The following is a 19843-nucleotide window of genomic DNA, read 5'->3' on the forward strand; positions in this document are numbered from 1 at the left end:
ACTTTTTGTTTGTTTTCTGTAATTCTGAGCGAGCAATTTTTTCATTCCACTACTTGACATGTTTCCAAAACACTGAGGACATTAGGAACCCATAAAATATAAACATTGTTTGCAATTGATGGTTTTCTAGCTATTGTGGTCTTATCTTCTGCACTTGCAGAATTGCAGGCTGAGCGATTTCTTGGTCTGCCCTACACCCCAGCAGAGGAGAGCGAGATTTGGGCAGCTCAGTAGCTGCTAATGAATTCTTTTAACCTTGTTTATCATCACTTCTTCACTTTGCAAAATTCTTTGTGTAAAGAGAACTAAAATATGGGCGAGGAAAGGAGGGATAAAGTGAAATCTGATCAGAAGACAGAAAAAGAGGACTTCAATACTCACCAGTGGTGTCCAGCCAGCATTATCTTTGACATTGGGGTCTGCCCCGTTTGTCAGCAGCTGTTCCACAGCTGCTAAGTCACCCTACACAGGGAAAAAAACCATAGTTGTGAAAAACTAACTAAGAAGATACACAAAGGCAACACAAATTTAAGAGATGCCAAACTCTAAATGTAGCTGCAACAAGAATGCAATGATATAAGCCTTCCACGTAGATATTGGCAGGGCAACAAAAGCTCAACTGGAGATCACAGTTTATCATTACTGCTCATTTAGAGGCACCAACACATTTTGCACAAATATATATTCCTAGATAAGAACAATGCATAGAACAGATTTAACTCCAAACAAAGGGAAAAGTTTGCACTGATTGCAATCTGCCCACTAGAGTCAACTGCAAGGATTAAAGACAGGAACATTTATTGAGAATTTCCTTATCCTTCAGACTGGATTTTTTTTCAAGCTTATCTAAATAAGGTGAAATAAATTAATAAGCCTGACAAGCTTCTAGAAATTGTTTTTCTACAAGTCAAAAGGAGAAGAGTTTTATTTAACACTGCAATTACTACCCATGTTGAATCTCATCAATACTTTCTTTGACAGTTATTTTACCAAAATAGTTTAAATCTGCTTTTTGAAAGAAGCTGTATTCAGTTTTTACTATAGGCAAGGAGATGTATGTTGAAAAGGGTGGATTATGGAGAGAGGCTAAGCAGAGACAAGGCAAAGGAAGTAAAAGAGCAGAATTTGTGAACTGGAGGTTTTGACACTCCGAAAAGCAAAGTACAAGAGAGAAAGTTGGTAGTACGATTGGAGCACATTCAGATGCAGCTATAAAAAGGTAAGGAGGAGGTTCCTGTGGAAGCTGAGGCACAGAAATCTCTGCAGTGCGGGCCATCTTAAGAGCAGGTGGAAAAAGTAACCCAAAGAGACAGTGGTAGTGGAAAGTCAATGAATTTCTGTTAATCACAGCATGCCTTAGAAAGAAAAGCTGAGAGAATACTAAATTAAGCTTTAAATACAATAAAAATAAACTTAATCCAATTTTTTTTGTTACCGAGGAACACTTCAAAAAAACAAAATAGCCTTAATCTTTACTCTTTAGTTAGAGAAAATATTAAGACAGGCTGCTCAGCAGAAATAAATCCAGCAGGCAATGACTGTAAACTCAAAATTCACCAAAAAATAGCTGAGAATATCTGGCTTTACAACCATCAAGCAAATTAACACATCAGAGATAAATTTCATGTATTATATTCCCAACCTAGATGTCCCAGCAAAATGTTACCTTTCAAAGCAATTCAAGAATTCTAAGAGCAGCAGGTTCCTTATGGGTGCAAGGGAACAGACATGCATCAAATCTGAGGAGCTACTCAGAGGCAGCCAAGACACTGCTCAGCATTAAGATCTTTCCCAACAGAGAGAAGCTACAATTATCTATAATGAGCGAGATCTGAGCTTATCATTTAAAGTTCAGTTTGCAAACATGTACAGCAAGGGTTTGACATTTCAGGAGTACTCCTTTAAAGCAGGAAGCACAGTTAATAATCTGTGTGGGCATTAGGCAGCACCACAGCTTCCCAGATCAGTTCTGAACGTTGATTTGTGAGACAGCGCTGCAGTTTTATCAAAGGAAATGCTGCTGGGGTGGACACTAGTGCTGACAGCATCCAAAAGTAAAGAAAAAAGTGCACTTTTTTTAACATTGGCCAGTTCAGGGTTTTTTGGAGGTTGTTTTGGGGTGGTTTTTTTGTTTGTTTGATTTTTTGGGGGGGAGGTGTTTTGTTTTTGGGTTTTTTTTACATTGGCCTCTTCCCTCACAGTTCATGTAATCACTAACATTTAAAAGTCAATAAATGCTTTTCTAAACTCTAAACAACAAAGAGTAATGACCTGGTAGGTGAAAGTCTCGGCCCCAAGTATGTCTATCCCATATGTCTTTCCTCCACAAGAAAGCAGAAGAGATCACAGCTATTAGTATGGAATTACTGATTCCAACATGCTGCATGAAGCTGCACTTTGACTATTACTGGGATCAACTTAGTCCATTTAGTTCCTTGAGATTACTTCTTCCAGCAATGCCAGCAGGAAACCACGAGTCTCCAGTAGGGAGCCACAAGCAGAGGATGTGAGGAGGGACCCTGGGAGTGTGTCTGTGCAGTCTGTAGCAGAGCAGAGTGGAAAGGTAAATGGAGACACTCCTTGTTCGGAAAGAGAGAACACGACAGACACCAGGTAGAAAAATGCTAACGTTACCAATTCACTGGGAAGTGTTTATTTTGGAATCTCATTATCAATGAAGGATTACATCCAGCTCCTGAAGAGGCAGAGAACTACTGCAGAATGCAGAATTGTCCGTTCGGAAGAAACAAAGCAAAGGACGTTTTAAGCTCATAACAAAGCTCATGTGTAGTGACAACACAATAAAGCCACGGGTTTGCTCTTCCTCCCTGACAGAGTTTACCGGAGCTGGGAAAACCACACGAGCGAGAAAGGCACTGGGGCCATCTGTTGGCAGACCTGGAGCCGGCAGTAGCTTGCAGAGAAGGGTATTTGCACAGCTTTACTAACACTTCCTCCCAAGGAGAATTTAGTTCCTGGAGCCACAGATGGCATAAGCCCAGAAAAACATCTTTCCTTGGCTCACACGAGGTCGTTGGTTGTTCTTCTTTTTTCTCTCAAGTCAATTGTGTCCTGATTTTAACACAGACATATGGTTAAGAACTGCAAGTGTCCTTTCAGTCCTATTTTACAGGGTTTTTTTCCCATTGTACCCTTTACATTCTCCATTAACCATAGATAGAATTAACCATAGAAGTCTTGTTTAAATTATTAAGTTAATAAAAACGTTCTACCAGTTCAAAAGATCCAAAGAATTAGGACAGTACATAAAGATGAAGCTAAAAACTTGTATTACTTCTACCAAACACTTCCCCTTTTATTTCCAAATGTAACCAAGCGACTTCAATCTTTAGGTCAAACAAATGAACAGGAATAAAAACCCTTTCAAACCCAAAAACATTTGTTTGTTTAAGTTGGGGGGGAACTAGATTATTTACAACTCATAAATAGTCAAAGAGAACAAATATGAATTACAGAGTGCTTATAGGAATTGCAAATACTCCAATCAGTTCTTTCCAGCAACCAGTAAATTTTTCCCCCTCAAATTTCTCCAAATCAATCCTCTACCCAGCAGACCATTTATTAATAACAAACACACAAGCAGCTGTGCTTAACCTTTAAAGAGAATGCATGCAAGAAGTTCAACCTGCCTCAGAAACAGAAGTAACAACCGAGCATTATTGAAAAAGAAATGGTAATTTGTTTCCAAGCTTTCAAATCAGCACTTGGGAAGATGGATTGCTTTGACTCATGTCCAGTTTTCACATTCTTAACTTCTGCATTTGAAACCACAATGCTATTTCATATTTGCCTTGGCCTCACTTCTCTGGGAGGGGAGACATTCTGTGACCCAACACTCAGCCATGGCACACACATATCTGGCACCAAAGGACCTGCTCAGCTGACTAGGTCAGACACCTGAAAACAGGATTTACAAGGTATTCTGATGTTGACCGTGAATAAAAAACACAGAAACTTCTTTCACCATCCTTCTAATGTGTCATTAAGTGGTAACACAGCAACAAAAAGGCAGAGCAGTCTCACAGACTGGGAAGGGATTATCTCCTAGTTATTAGTGTTAGTAATAATGATGTAAAGACCACCAAGAGTCCAGAACAGCGGGTCAGCCACGGGTGAAGCCTTTCTGAAGGTCCTCCTGGTCAGCTGTCAAACTAAAGGGCCCCTGGAACAGGAGGTAACCAAAACTGGTCCCAGTACACCACCTCTCTCTCATCAAACTGAGCAGGTGTTCTGCACAGATGCAATTTCTTCTCTCCTCAGAGCAGGGACAACTCTCTGATTCCTTCTAACTTGAAGCACAACAAGCCTTCTCCCAGCTACTTCCCACCCTGGAAACAGTGGGAAACAGTTGCTATCAGTCCTCAGCAACCCTCTTGCACTGCAGTTCACTATCCCTCTTCCTGGAACCCACAGTGGCACAATTCCACTGGGGATTGCCCCATCATCTCCCTTGGAAACGCAGCAGAAACAGGCACAGTCAAGAGCTGAAATGCTGTACCAAGAAACAGTGGGGTTTTTCTCTCCCCACACCAACTCAGCAAGCAGGGCTGTGCTGTGTTTTAATTGCCAGGTAAGAGCTGGTCCTGGGAACAATTTGTTATCCTACTGTAAAAAAACTCCCTTGTGGAAGGGCTTTTGACTGGGCAATTTCCCACTAGTTTAGACCATTCTGAGTTGAAAAGGTCACATTTTGTATTTTAACTAATTGGAATTTTTACCTTTAATGACTATGAAGATAAACATGACTGCTGTTTGCTGCAGGAAGAGTCACCTTTATTTTCATTTACTAGTTTAGATCAGCACTAAGTTCACCCACACCAGAACTTTTCTTGAGAACCATTTTGATTTCAGTAAGGTAATAACTAGTAGAAGTAAATGGGGACAACCCCTCAGAATCATTTGAAACAGCACAACACTCACTTTTCATGTGTGATAATGTTGTTTATGATCTCTTTTAGATAAGAAAAAAAAAGGAGAATTCAATTAGCTTTAATTAAATTCTGGATATTAGACCCTAACAGCTAATGAAAATAATACAGATTTATTTTTATAATTAATGAAGTCCCAGAGAATTAGACTTTATTTCACTGTGGGGGGGAGGGTGGCAGCTACATGTCTGTTGCCCATTATACACATGGAAAAACATTATTGGTTGTGGAAAGAACAAGGAAAAAAATTGCCTATAAAAACAAAACTGGAAGAGAAATACTCCTCCCAGAAACAGAAAAAAATGACATTTTGGACAATGGAAATAGAAAATGACATTCCATTTTGGAAAAGAAAAAACCAACCAACCAGACAAAAAAAACACAAACCTCAACCCCAAACTAAACCCCACAATGAGAATATACACACAGTATAAAGCCTGGTGTTTTCAAGACCATTGTCTTTGAGGAAACACTTATCAGTTCTATAGCAAGTTGGAAGAGTGATCTAGAAACATACAGGTTATAAAAGATACTTGCATGCAAAAAAACCATGTTTTCTTGCAGTGACATTCATTCATGGCAATCAATCCCTGCTATTTCCTGGTCACCGCTTCACAAAGTAAGGTGTTCCCAAAGCCCATGGTCAATCCTTCTTTAGAAAGAGTAAGTCCTCCCATCATATTGGCTCCAGGAACTTCATCTACTCTGACATGGACTAGTGACTGTGCCTACATTTCCTGGCTACCAGGGGATGCAACAGCTTCTTCGGAATGCCATAATAATCCCATGATTATTAAGCCACATAACAAGAACAAAAAACACCACAAAAAAAAAAAGGAGGTCACCTGTATAACCTCCTTTACAGACAAGGAGCTGAGCCAGCAAAACACCTTTCTCAGAGTTGCATTGGAAGTTTAGTAACTGGAACCAAAGATACGCGCAAGGAAACTGTGACCATAACCAAAAGATAACTTCCCTGGCCTTATTTTAGTTCCATTTAAAAGACAGCAGTAACTTTGGGATCACCCTGAAGCCCTACCTAGCTAAACAAGCCTTTGCTAATGAGCACCTCAATGAATATGGAACTGATGGATAAAAAACCACAGCAGAACTAATGAGGAACAGAAGGCACTTCCCATTTTAGCTCAATAATTATAAACATTAGAAGGCAACACTGAAAGGAATTCACACTGAGGACTGAGAGAAGCCCACCCCACTGCCCACAGTCCAGCTGGAGATGAGCTTTCCAGCCCCCTGGGGCAGCCCTGTCCTTTCTCAGAGGGTTGTGTCAATGCCAACAAGCAGTGCCAGCGACACCACTGAACCTGGATAATCAAAACATGCTTATCCTCTGTCTACAGCATGAACTGTTTCATTTCTACTCATTTATCTTCAAAATGCTTTGCAATGAAAAAACACCTTACTGGCAATATCCCCAATATGTCAACACTCCACGGACCACAATAAGCTGCAGAGGGGCTGTTTTCTTAGATGAAATACTTGTGTCCCAAAGAAGTGTCAGACACATTGCTGGAAACCAAACCTGTGTGAAAACTTGTCAAGGTACATCAATTTTTTTTAGAGCCAGCCTGTCATGGCGGTGTTCATTACAAATACCCAGTAAATCATGCAAGGGTAATTTGTAAACAGTGTTTTAATAAAGAGGAATATACAGGACTTATGAGGAGAGGTAACAAGAGATCTATCCTTCGAAGCTCTTGAGTCCTGTGAAGACAACGTTTCATTTTCTCCTCCCTAACTCCATATTAATGGCATCAAGTACGAGATTTGAACTCAAACTCAGCTGCCACTTCTGTTTAAAAAGGTCTCGTGCAGCAGGAGTGGCTTATTAGAATGCCTTTGAAAGAGGGCACAGTTATTGCTCAAGAACAGCCTGTCTCACCACACAGAAGTGCTGTATAAATGTCAGGATGCTTACAGAGGAATCAATTCTTCCAGCAGAGGCAGTTTATTAACCACACAGTATTTGTGTATTATGATTTAGCACAAAGTACATTTAAATTGCCAGACTACAAACTCCTTGAAACAACCTCTCTGAAGGGAGCTGCCACGAGTGCATCTGATGAGTGGGACAAGTTTTACCCTCCCTGCAGTTCTACAAAGTAATGGGCAAGGACAGCCCTTGCAAAGAGCAAAGCCATGGAGTTCTACCACAGCAGGAACTGGCTAAGGTAATAACAGCAAAATGAATGACAGCTGTCATTCCAAGAATAACACTGATCCTACACAAAACTGAAGCCTACTGAGAACATCCCAACTCTGTCCCTTCCCTTCAGAGCACAGGGCTCAGCATAGGAATCACAGGGTGCAGCACCTCATTCCTCTTGAGCCAACACTTGCACCAGGTGGCAGACCTCAAAGATTATGGAATTAACCCCAATTAAGGTTTCATAGAGTTATGTTTATGCAGGTAATTCAGATCTTGTCCTGCTCAAGTTAAACTGATCAAGATCACTCAGTGAGGTCTGAAAGACTTACTAAGCTCCTTATGAAAAATCAGAGACAGCTTTCTGGCACACAACACCAAAACATCTAAATGCTTATCACTTCCTAGAACTCAGGGGTATAACTGACACTGTAGCGCACTGAGTTTCCAAGTACAACCATCTTTGATCATTCCAATAGTCATTTCTTTATAAATCAGAGAATCAGGTTGGAAACTTCCCAACAAACCTAGAAGATAAAGATCACAAAATGAGATTTCCCCCCCACTGACACAGGATGTTCTGAAGTAACTGACTTACAGAATATTTTTAAAACAACATTGTCTTTTTAAACGTCTGTTAACAGTTAAACTAGAAGATGATGGTCCTACCTTGATGGAAGCAACGTGGAGCAAAGTCTCTCCTTTGTAATTTCTTCTGGAAATTGTGTTGCCACCAGGGGATTTCAACACAGAGGGACTGAATGGTATTGATACTTGACTGCAAGTCTTAGGAGTAGATGGGGTAGAGGGAGATTTTGAAAGTGAAGGACTATCTGTTGCTTGAAGGACTGCAGAGCTTCTTGTCTTCCTTACAGTGCCAGTGAGTTTTGATGCAGAGGAGGAAATCTGAACGGGTGTCTGGTGTTCAGTCACTGGGGAGATGGGGGAGCCCTGAGGTAACTCCTTCAAGCAATCTGCTTGCCCGCCTGCCTTCTCAGCAATGCCCCTCTCAGACCTCCTCAGTCTTTTAGGATGAGGAGTGACCTGAAGCCCGGGTTGCTCCCTCCCACGTTTTAACGGAGTGGTTTCATTTTCTATTGACAGCAACGTCTCTGGAGCACAATCATTTTCTTCGCTCTCTTGTGCGGGGGACACAACCTCACTGTTATCTTTCTTCTCTGGGGATTCTACCTGTGCTGGCATTTCCACATCTCCTGTATTTTTGCTGGAGTCATCTTCCTTCACAGCCTCCTGCTGAGGTCTCTCTTTGGGGCTCTCCAGTTCCGGAGTGCACAGGATCACTGGCTGACTGCAGATGGTCACACACTTTTCCTTGGGAGTCTTCTCCTCAACTCCTTTCTGCCCAGGCTTCTCTAAGCTCCACACTTTGTTAATGTCTGCCAGATGTTTCTTCTTCATCTTCTTATTCTGCCTCTGGGTTGGTTTTTTTGTCAGCTCAGGGGGCTTTTCGTGAGGAGGGGAAGGAAAGAAATCATAAACTGAAGATGTGTCCTCACCAGGGTCACTCCTTTTAGTCTCAGGCCGACTCTTGTTCAGGACACATCGAATCTTCCTACTTCTTGGGCTGAACCACATTTTTATCTGTTCCTTCTTGTTGTTTTTGCCCAAGTTTGAGTCAGGTGGTGTGGATGCATCTTCTGCTGCATCTAAGTGCATCAGGGGAGAGGAGAAATAATTATAGAGTTACAGAGCTCTACAGAACATCACAGAGCAAACAAAGATCATAAAAACAACTGCAATAACTGCTGAAGTGTTACTAAACATGATCCAGGAGTGCCTTCATTTCTTCTGAGAAGACACTGGTAATGCTTTAAAACCCCTGGCAAGGTCACCTGCCACTCTGGAGTTCAGGGATCCTAGTGCAGCTCAAGTGATCCACTGGGCAAGTGAGCATCCTGGTAGAGAAATTCCTTCAGCACATGCACAGAGGATTTCTGATCAGCTCAGAAAAGGACAGAAGTTGGTTCTCTCCCCGAGTTTTCCTTGGAAATAGGTTTAATGAAATAGTATGTGCATACACAAAAGAGCACAGAGACAATTTTCTAAAAAGATAATACAGTTCATCTGAAGATGAAAAAGAAGAATAGCTCTAGGCAAGCAAAAATAATATCCTTAGAAGAGTGTTGAACATTCCTGAGAAATGTTGACTGATTCCACAGATATAGCAGATGAATCAGAGGAATACAAAGAAAATCTGCAAGTAATTGTGTCCTGTCATTTGATCCTTTACCCCTTGGTAGTAAATAATTTCAAGGAAGCTAAACATTTTGATGACCTCAAACATTTCTCTAAAAATATGCAGTGGAGCAATTTTATAAATCACACTGCACAGCACATTACAAATCAATAACCAAGATGACAGAGGAATATCCTGTACTCCCAGCAAATAACAGTTGAGGACAAGGACTATAAATACTGTTCTCAATGGCTTAAGAATAAATTAAGGAGCATAAAGTGACCTCTAAGTTAGACACTAATTTAATTAGACAACTTTTTTTGGTGCAAAAAAACTAGAACATATTTTTTACCAATTCCTTCATGGAAACCCAAGTTATTTTAGGCTACTTGGACAAGTCCTTCAAAGTAAATGCACAAGTCATTCTTCCTGTTGCCTCAAACCTCAGGGACTACGATGCACAAAAGTCGTGGTGATTTACAGCAAATCAAACACAAAACCAACATGAACTTTGCCTAGTGAGGAAAGTTATTTTTATTTTTTTTGAAACAGAACTAAGACCAAGATTATCATGGGGGATTAAATGTTCTTGAAATAAACTATACAAAGCCTCAATTATTAAAAGTGACAGACACTCACTGCAACAATTTATCACTTTCACTTGCTGCATTAACTTTCAATGGGTAATTTATTTTCTCCACACCTTCTCTTATTTTTGGTGCTAGTAACTATAGCCCATTTTCCACAGTAAGCTGTGATAAACTCACAGATAGCAAACAAACTAGTCCCAATCCCTTAGCCCTGAAAATGTATGTTTGAAATTTCACTTAAAAGAGAACTGCATTGCTAGTAATTGAACGCTAAAACAGGCATTTGCAGTTTTCTTTTAAAGTAATATTTCAAAGTTAAATGTTTCCTCAGTCTTGATTTCAATTACCCTACTTACTTCTTGAATTAAAATATGTTACATATTACATTTAGCCAGAGGAACATGTAAGCCATCAGACCTAAAGTCTTTAGGAATACAGCTTGAGGCTAGCTAATCAATCATTTAGGTATCTAAAGGCAATCATCAAGTACAGAACTGCAGCTATTTGGTTTTCCTGTAGGGCTGGAGTTGGTGCAAACTGGAAGACAGGGACTGAAATTGAGACTGAAATCTCAGAACTAGCTATCCCTGAGATCGTATCCAATCTTGTTCTGACAATAACATCTAAAAAAAGGAAGAGCTTGATTGCAAACAGATGCAAAATATAAAACACAAGTTACTATTTACTTGTCGTGCCTTCACTGTTTACACAACTAGTAGATTTCCTTGTAAAATATTTACCTTGCTAGAACCATCAGTCTTCCCCAAGTAAAGAGACAGAACGAAATCAGCTTGCAGAAGTAATTTGTACAACAATTTTGTGATGGCCAGAATTCTTTCTGATGTGTATAGCACAGTGAGGCTTTAAAGTCCAAGTGACAAGTTCAATCAAAGGCACTGCCCTTCAGAAATAAGATCTAAAGCAGCGTAACATGGTGAAGAATTTACTCTGGAAGCTCTGGACATACCACTTTTGGCAGCAAGGAAGCCTGTGAACAATCCACCACGAGGGTTCCCAAACCAATCTGTTCATTACTGGCTGCTCAGCAGGGCCTTATTAGTCAGGTTATTAAAAACCTGCTGAAAATATAACAAGACACCAGATAATTTCCCAGAATTATTTTTCCTCACATGCAACTACTTCAGGTGTAAAAGAGTACACTGCACATTTCAGAACAGGAGGCACTTGAGGAACAGGATTAGAAGATCACACCTGCTGTCAGAGAGATCCAGCCCTGCACACCCAGGGCACCTCCACAGCCTGCTGGGGGAGAAACTGCCCTTCTGCCAGGCTGTGTGGTATCTCCCAGCCATTCCTCAATAGCTCCATCCTCTGGAATACTCTGTAGCTAATGTCAATTTTACCTGAACAGCAGCATCTGCAAAAATGGTAATTCTTAGACTCTGCTACCCTTTCCTCCATTTCCAAGGAGGACAACAGAGGGAGCAGAAGTAATTTGGTCAAATGGCCAATCTACCCTCCCTGAAAATTGAATCTTTTGATGGACCCAGAGCTTTGAGAGGGAGAGAGAGAGAAGAGGCACAGTGCTAAGATGATAAAAGGAAGTTCTTATGGTTTAATATGTAAATGTTAATTTATATAAAGAGGGTATTATCTAGTAGCTAAGTGCATTCAGTTAAACTACCTTCAGAGAAAATTGCTCACAGAAAAATCGATCCCAATGAATTCTTTGCTGTCTCCAAGCTGGAAGCCAGAGCTTGCATCTCAACAGGAAGGAAAAAAATTACTATATATGATTTAGATTTAATTATCTTTTTAATACATAAGTGTCCTCCCAACATTTTTTAGATATGCATTGAGACAAGGTAAATCAGTGGAGCATGCCTTACTAATCCTAGATTTTAAGCATCTGCAATACTGTAAAGAGCATGCACAATAACAGTATTAGAATCAGCCTGTAATAAATGCAGTAAATTTACTCTCCATTACCTATTAAATGTAACATTCATACACACAATACATTAACTGAATTCTTTCTAAATTAGACTTATTTGCACATAATAAGCACACGTTTCTTAAAGCTGACATTTAATAGAGTTGAATTTCTTGAGTGTTAAAAGAGTTGAGAGCAGAAAAAATACGAGGAGATAGGCAGTGCCTTGCAACTAGAGCTCCATCTCCAAGTTCTGCTGCACTGCAATAAAAGGCTAGAGCAGGGGAGAAAAAAGGAGCAATTAGAAAATGTGGTTTAGCTATCATTAATCTGCATCAAAGGAATATAATGATGCACATTGTGTGCCTTTCAAATTATTCTCTATTATGGGTTTCAGAACAGAAGTTGAGAAATCTCTTTGACAAACTAGTCCCTTATTAAAAATCAAAGGGAAGAGCTTTGGTACCATCTGTGCAACATTAGTGCCTTCACTGAAGAATGATTATTTTGCAAGCTAAGTGTTCAACACAGGGTGGGGAAAGGGAGAAATTCCGACTATTCAAAACCTCATCTTTAGCTATTATGAAAAATGTCACAGCACACATGAAATGCAATGTAATCTGTTACAACAGAAGTTCAACATCTTTCCCTCCACATCAGCAAACGTGAAACTAAGTCATGATACTATAAAGGCTGATAAAAAGTTGATCTCTCCCACTGTCCACCATCAGCAGCATGAGCTTAGGAAGCTTTGACCAGCACCTGCAAGGTCCAGCTCTGTCTGAGAAGAGGGGAGGACTGTGTTAGAGTGAAGCACATTATGTTACACAGAATAAGGTAAAATCATCTATAAATGGTTCTTCTGAAAATCAGCAACAATCTCTTCATTTTATAGAGCATCACACAAAAAAATCTGCTGAAGTATTTAGGAATTCACTTTCAAAATCATCACTGTAAATCAGCCTCCTTCCTCTCTGGTGTATTATATACACTAGGCCCATGATTCAACAAGTTCTGTTAATTACCCCCCCACGAAGCCCATCATCCCCCCAGAGCCAGTTCTCACAATGCCCTGGGTGCTGCAAGATCAGAGACAAAGATTTTGAGGTGCAGACACCACCTGTGAAGCCTGCCAGCCACCCAGCTTCCCACTGCCCTTGTAAAGGTACAACACAGGGCAGTGAGAAGGTCAGACAGCTCTCCTCACCTCGCCATAGACTAAGAATAACATCTCTAACAAGTGAATTAACTTTGAGACTCAGCATTTGCTACCTATAGTTTGAATTTTCTACCCGTAATTTGCATTTTCTATCCAGTTTCAGTTTTGTCATTTGTCAATCTTCCTTCAGTTGTCCCAGCAGTGTCATTTGTTGTGTTTCCCTTTAATTTAGAAGGGAAATATTAGCTATTTTGTGTAGCCTTTCCTGAATTACTTGCTGCTGCTTCTTACAATGCACATGCTGCTTGGCAAAAGCTATTCTTATCCCAACGGAATACAAAGTGAGATCCCTCTCATATCTACTGTGGAACCTCAGGGTACAGGGATTTTTGTACTTGAAACATTCAATATGTGAGCTTAACCCTATCCTTTTCAGGCACAGCAGTTCTGGGGTTTTTTAAAGAAAAACACACAACTTGCTGCATTCACTAGCTCTGTCATAGAGTAAAGAAAGGGTAGCAGGATGCACTTGCATTAGAAATTTCAGTGTCAACAAGGATCTCAAAGAGAAGCCCTGATATGAGCCACAACAACAAAACAAAGCATATAAAGCAAATACGCAAAAGAGACATAAAACAAATATATGGAAATATCCTTTGTTTCAACTGCTTCTCTTCCTTTCCTCCACTGAAAGATTGATTTTTCGGTCTATTTCCTTTACTGGAACATAAAAGTACAATTTCTGACCTTCTAACAAAAAAAAAAAAAAGAGAAGAAAATATTGTTGACAGAAGTACAGTGCTGTAAGAGCATGAAAGCAAGTCCCTAACAGGAGAGGCCCTGATTCTCCAAACTCAAACATATTTCACTTTGGATACATTAAGTTCAAGGCAAACATCTATGGGAGGTGACGGATCTGCCCAAGATGAGGGACACCACATCCCAAAGGATCTGCTCTCAGAATCTCTGAAGCTACAACATCCTGTGATTTTCAACAATATGGGGTTTTTTACAGCACAGAACTGGTTTTTCTCAGAGGTGTGCTCATTTACTGATGTATCCAAGTCATTCCCGACAGTGAACTATCACCAACTCAGGAGGTTTTTCTCTTAACCTTGGTATGAAACATCCAAAAGGCCACTGTACTAATCCTTAGCACACTGCAAAGATTACAAGTGGTGGAAGTCCTCTCCCACATCAGTTCCTAACTTTAGCTCCAAATATAACGCTCTTGTAAACTTCAATTTCATGTCTGAAGTCAGAACAAGGGATGATAAAAAGAACCTCATTTTGTTCTGCTGTTTAGCCACACCACGCAGACTTTATTTTTTAAGAAGTATGGGACTAAGTGTATTGTTCAATTCCTAGTACAGTTCAACATCATACTACTTCTAAGAGTTAATCCATCTGTAAGAGTCCTCCAAAGCATCTAAACAGTATCAATACTACCATGTTGTATTTTAAATGCTTTATTTACAGCATCACAAATAGCTCCTCTCAGAGATTCTCTTCCAAGTGTGTTTTCCAAAGCCTTCATCACTTAAAATATTTCCTTGAAATCCTGTTTAAGCCATCATCTATGTTTTCTATGCTCCAGAAGATTTAATCACCATAGGATTTTATATTTATATAAAATGTATTCCTTTACAGTTGGACTTAGGTTTCCAGCTTCCTCACTTAAATGCAATCTGATGTCAATAAAGAGCTCCTCCATAAATGAATGAAGGTGCTGATCGGATTAGACATAAAAAAAGAATCTTTAATTTAGACAAACATATTAGGAAGCAACAATGAAGGAAGAAATACCTTTCCTATATCTGACAGCTAAATGAATGTTTTATAAAACTTGGTATTACATAAATGCTCCTCTCTGAGCTTGCAAGAGAGATATACATTCACCTACGCTTATTTCACTTCATTTTTAACTCCTTTCACAAACAGCCTAAAATTTGATAGAGATGAATTCCCAGAGTACGTTCTCTGCAATCTTCCAGCACAGTCAGCAGTGACAAAACTCCATTGCAGCAGATTGTTAGGGACCAGAAAATAAATGAGTTAAGACTTGCTTCCTTCCCCTTTTAGGCGAGGAACGTGCATAATTTTTGCCATGTGCAAAAACCCTAAACTGAAAATTACCGGGACAGCGCACACGCCTCAGCGCACAGAAACACAAGAGGCAAGAGAATACATGCATTGATTCTTTAACAGGGCCCCTCATACAATGCAGAACATTACACACTGGGGCTCACCTAAGAGCACAGGATATGACAACTGGGGCCCCTGGTTTGTGTCACGTGACTTGGCAATCTCTCCCACTTCCATCTAATTTTGGAAGACAGGTTCTAATGAATTATGGACTAACCCGCTCATGCGGATTCCTCAGTAAAACAGATTCAAAGAACGAGCAATCCATACAGACAGTTCTCTTCAAATCAAATTTTCCAAACATGATTTGGAAGAGCCTTTCAGAATGTTAAGCAGGGCTGCACTGCTCGTTCCCCACAAAGCCTGGGAGATGAGAGGGAGCGGCCGAGTGACCCTTACCGGGGGTGTCCGTGCCCAGGAGCTCCCGCAGTTTGCTGCACAGCTGGATCACGGAGTCCAGCTGCCGGTTGATCTGGGCATCCTGCAGCCAGGCTGGCACGTGGCACACGGGGCACTCCGTGCCGACACAGTCACCCACGCAGGATCTGAAAGGCAAATAGAAAGTCCATTTTCCAGCACAAGTTATGAACTGTACTCACTATCAGCCGCCCCACAGCCAAGCACTCAGCGAGAAGCTCTTATTTTAGCCCTGACAGACCACTGTTATAAACCCCACCAGGGAGTCACAAATGCAGGACAGCACATATTTATCTTGGCAAGTGACAAGCTGAACATAATTAAGCAAGCCAAGTCCAGAGCCTTGTCAGGACACTGTCATGAAAAATGTGGTGTCTTGTGACTTCCCCAATCAGAAGCTGACCCAAATTTTCAAGAAATGCTAAATCTCCACTGCTGTCTGCCTCCAGGTAACAATTAGGCTTGAACAGTTAAAATCACACATCCTTTTACACCTGCTATTCTGCAGTCTTCCATTTTTAAACAAGTGCCAGAAAGCCAACCCACAGTAAACTATCATTTCTGCTTTTTCCCCACTTAAAATTTCCTTGATATTGTGAAGATTCACCTGTCTGAACACTTTTCTGTATGAAGTCCCATGAGGATCTGCAGGTGTTCAGAGTATTCTATCACTGCTCTCTCTTTCAGAGCATTTATGTCAGGTGATCAAGGTGGGGTGGGTGGGGAAACATTTACTTGGTAAAGGTCTTTTAACACCTGTACCTCCTCAGCAGTACTACTCTCCCCATATCAGCCTAAAATCTTCTATTCTTTTGATTAGGCCAGTGAGAAGCCATTATGCTTTCCCATCTGAACTGCAACATTCAAGGGCCATTATTACTTCTCATCTACAATCTATCCTATTAAATACAGCTTATGGTTTCAAATACCCAAGACTGAGTTAATTTTCAAAGTCTCCCTTACCTCATTCCTACGTAGCACACACAATTCTAGCCAAAGGCATCCAAGTAAATGTGAGCAGATCATGTTAAACACTCAGAGGAACAGATAGCAAGCAATATCAAAGCAGTAATATCAAGAAAAAGAAGATCAGAACCTATACATCTTGACTCTAAACATTCATACGCCCCAAAGCTAGTAGCGTATCAGTTAAACAAAATACACCAAAATTATAGCTACTGCCACTTCCTTTAAGGAGAAAGGTATTTTCAGATCTGTTCTTGCACCAGCATCTCTCCCTCAAACACCACACATGAATCATGCATTCAGCTAATCCCAAGGGAGGAAATTTGGTATGGAAAAATTGCTGCCAGGTGTGTTTTGTGCTCTGAGTAGGAAAAGGACCTCGTGGCTGAGACACTGTTGTGATCGGGAGACTGAAATACAGTTCTTGGCTCTGACACATCCCACATGACACTGACAAACCACTTGGAGCAAAGGGAAGGACCGACCAGGTCTCATTCTCTGGGGAAGTCAGCCTCAGGTTTCCCACACCTGTAAAAGGTACAGCAAAGGAAATGCAGAATGACTTTTATACTACAACATTGCTTAACTAATTCTAGCTGTTGGGGTTTTATAGTTAGTGGATAATGACTGAGGCTAACCTGGTAGAGCTACGCAGACAAAACTGCAGAAACTGATCTTAATAAATATCCCTGTCCATAATAAAACCATGCTGAGGGAGAACCAGTTCTATTATGTGTGACCTGATTACTGCAGTTCATTAGTTTCACATATTTCACCTCATCTATCAGCAGCCAGCTCTGGCCATTCACCCCACTCCTTCCCAGGTGTATTAATAAATGTTTGTCTTCGGCAGTGGATCAGAATCACTTCATGTCAGAATACTGCAGAGTGGACCCGTGCCCTACATAATTTGCTTCTAAACAAATTAATCTAAATTTCCTTGGGTTTATTTAAAAAAATAGCAGTTATCCAAGACTCAGTCATCAAAGGACACATCAAATTGCTGCTAAAAGGTCAGGCATACAAAAGAGAAAAGATCAGGTATAACAATAACTCAGATAATAGCAAATGGACTCCATCTGGAGCAAGAAATAGCTGCTAATGAGTGCTTAAGACTCCTCTTAGCTATTCTTTCCAGCCTCACCAATACAAATTGCATTGTCTTCTGATCTTCCAAAATGAAACCACAAGGCCTTAGACAACCAACAACTAAACAATTACATTTATTAAGCCACACAATCACATTTATAAGTAACTTGTACAAGCTTCTGGGGGTTATTTTACCAAGTAATCTGTAGGTAGGTCATATAAAGGAAACAAATAAGAAAAAAATTCCTCCAGATAGCAGAACCACAGAATGGCTTGGGTTGGAAGGGACCTTAAAGACCAGCTGGTTCCACACCCCTGCCATGGCCTTGAACACTTCCAGGGGTGGGGCAGCCACAGCTCCTCTGGGCAACCTGTGCCAGGACCTCACCACCATCACAGGGAAGAATTTCTTCCTAATATCTACTTTTTGCCAGTTTGAAGCCATTACCCCTTGTCCTGTCACTACACACCCTTGTAAAAAGTCCCTCTTCAAGAATCTTCTACAACAATTAATGGCCACAGCTGGGAAAGAGCACACATGTCTGGAGAGAAATAAATCATATTGCATCTTTTAATACATCTGTTTTGGGGGAGGAAACACTAACAGTATCTGTCCCATAATCAGTTACTCCTTAAAAAGCAAGAAAATATTTTGCTTGCGCTTCACCTTTCAGGCCTTTAGCACTGTAAGCTCCAATGAGAAAGGTGCAGCTGAATACAGGGAGTGGATACACATCCATGAGGGAGGAAGGGTTTTCCTCTGCTTTTACTGACATAGTGATTACAATGTCAAGAGGCAAAGCTGAATATCTAGACTGGCTTACAAGCAGAGGTTAGAAGGTATTTATCCTCTTCACTGTAATAAACATATTTTATCAGGCTTCTCACACCTCTGCTGTGCAGAGAAACTGTTCAAGATATACCACTGACCTTTCAACTCTCCGTGTCTGCATTTGCATGCTGTGAAGAGCAGTGACATACAGGGCAGCCAAAAGGTTCCACCACCAAATGAGATTCTGGGGCATAAACATTTCAGACTCTGCCTGTACTGACGATGCAGTGAGTTGTCCTAAAACAGGCCAAGCAACCACCACCTCCTCAGAAGTGCCTTGTACCAGAATGTTTCCAATATAACTCCGTTTTTTTTAAGCACTCGGATTATTTAACAAACTGTAAGCAGAGGTAATCCTGCCATCCTAACGTGTTTGGACGGGCAGGAATACAGGAGGAGCTACAGCGGCAGATCTGAGGGGGCGACGTCATCAGCACAGCAGGAGGCCAGGGCAAGGACAAGCAGCACTCAATCCCCGCCGGCAGAGCAAAACCCCCTTGGAAACAGGGAGCATCTTTCCAGGCTGCTCTTTTATGTTTGTTATGAGGGGAGGAAGAGGAAGGAGTTAAGAGATTATGAAAACTGGAAGTTGTTTTGCAGTTCTAATCCCACTACAGGTGGACAACTCCCTCCATCAGACTGAGGGCTCCCTTCACACCAGGCCAGCATCCGGAAGCCTAAACCAACACTCTGGCAGGGGACCCACGGGGGGACGGCAGCTCCCGCCTTCCTCTCCCCCTCAGCTCCCCGAAAGGGCCAGGAAGCCCCGCCGGTGCCACCTCCCTGCCCCGTGCCCACAGCACGGCGGGGCGGGCCCCGCTACTTACAGGCAGAAGACGTGCTCGCACTGCCCCAGGGACACGGGCTGCCGCAGGACGCCGGCGCTGTGGGCACAGGAGGGAGAAACATGACACTTTTAACACGCGCGGCCTCACGGCAAGAACCGCGGGGGAAGGGGGAGAAGGGAAAGGGGGTCACCCATTACCAGCGGGAGCAGCTCAGCGCCCTCTCCAGCCGCCCCAGCGCGGCGCGGGTGCGGGACCAGGGCTGCCCAGGAGACGCCATGGTGGGGTCGACACTGCGGAGGTGGCCGTCGGGGGCCGGCTGGTTGCCCGAGCGGCCACGCAGCACCTCCCTCATCGCTCCGCTGCTCTCACCCCTTCCCGCCGCCGCTCTAAATTCCCCGCCCGCCGCCACCGCGCAGGCGCGGGAGCCACGCGCGCGCTCACCGCCCCCGGCGCTTCCCGCGCTCCGCGAGCGGGGCGGGGCCGCCCCTGAGGGGAGGGAAAGGGCGTGAGGGGGGAAACCCAGGGCCCGGTCACGGAGTCACGGTCAGTTAGCTGGGAAGAGACCTCTGAGATCATATGAGTCCAACCTGTGACCCAACACCACCATGGCAACTAGACCATGGCACTGAGTGCCACATCCGGTGTTTCCT

General features: G+C 41.9%; 1 protein-coding gene across 1 annotated transcript in view; it reads right to left on the reverse strand.

Annotated features, from left to right (window-relative positions):
* BARD1 (BRCA1 associated RING domain 1) overlaps positions 1 to 19545 on the reverse strand; it is a 41683-nt gene extending 22138 nt beyond the window's left edge. The window contains exons 1-5 of the mRNA XM_027678063.1: positions 19391 to 19545; positions 19233 to 19289; positions 15501 to 15646; positions 7786 to 8783; positions 382 to 462 (exon numbers count right to left, since the gene is read on the reverse strand). Of these exons, the coding sequence (XP_027533864.1) occupies positions 382 to 462; positions 7786 to 8783; positions 15501 to 15646; positions 19233 to 19289; positions 19391 to 19545 (1437 nt within the window). The remainder of the gene's footprint in view (positions 1 to 381; positions 463 to 7785; positions 8784 to 15500; positions 15647 to 19232; positions 19290 to 19390) is intronic.
* Between the last annotated feature and the right edge of the window lie 298 nt (positions 19546 to 19843).

The sequence above is a fragment of the Neopelma chrysocephalum genome, unplaced genomic scaffold (genome assembly GCF_003984885.1).
Source record: "Neopelma chrysocephalum unplaced genomic scaffold, ASM398488v2 Primary Assembly neopelma1_44, whole genome shotgun sequence".
Classification (NCBI taxonomy): Eukaryota; Metazoa; Chordata; class Aves; order Passeriformes; family Pipridae; genus Neopelma; species Neopelma chrysocephalum.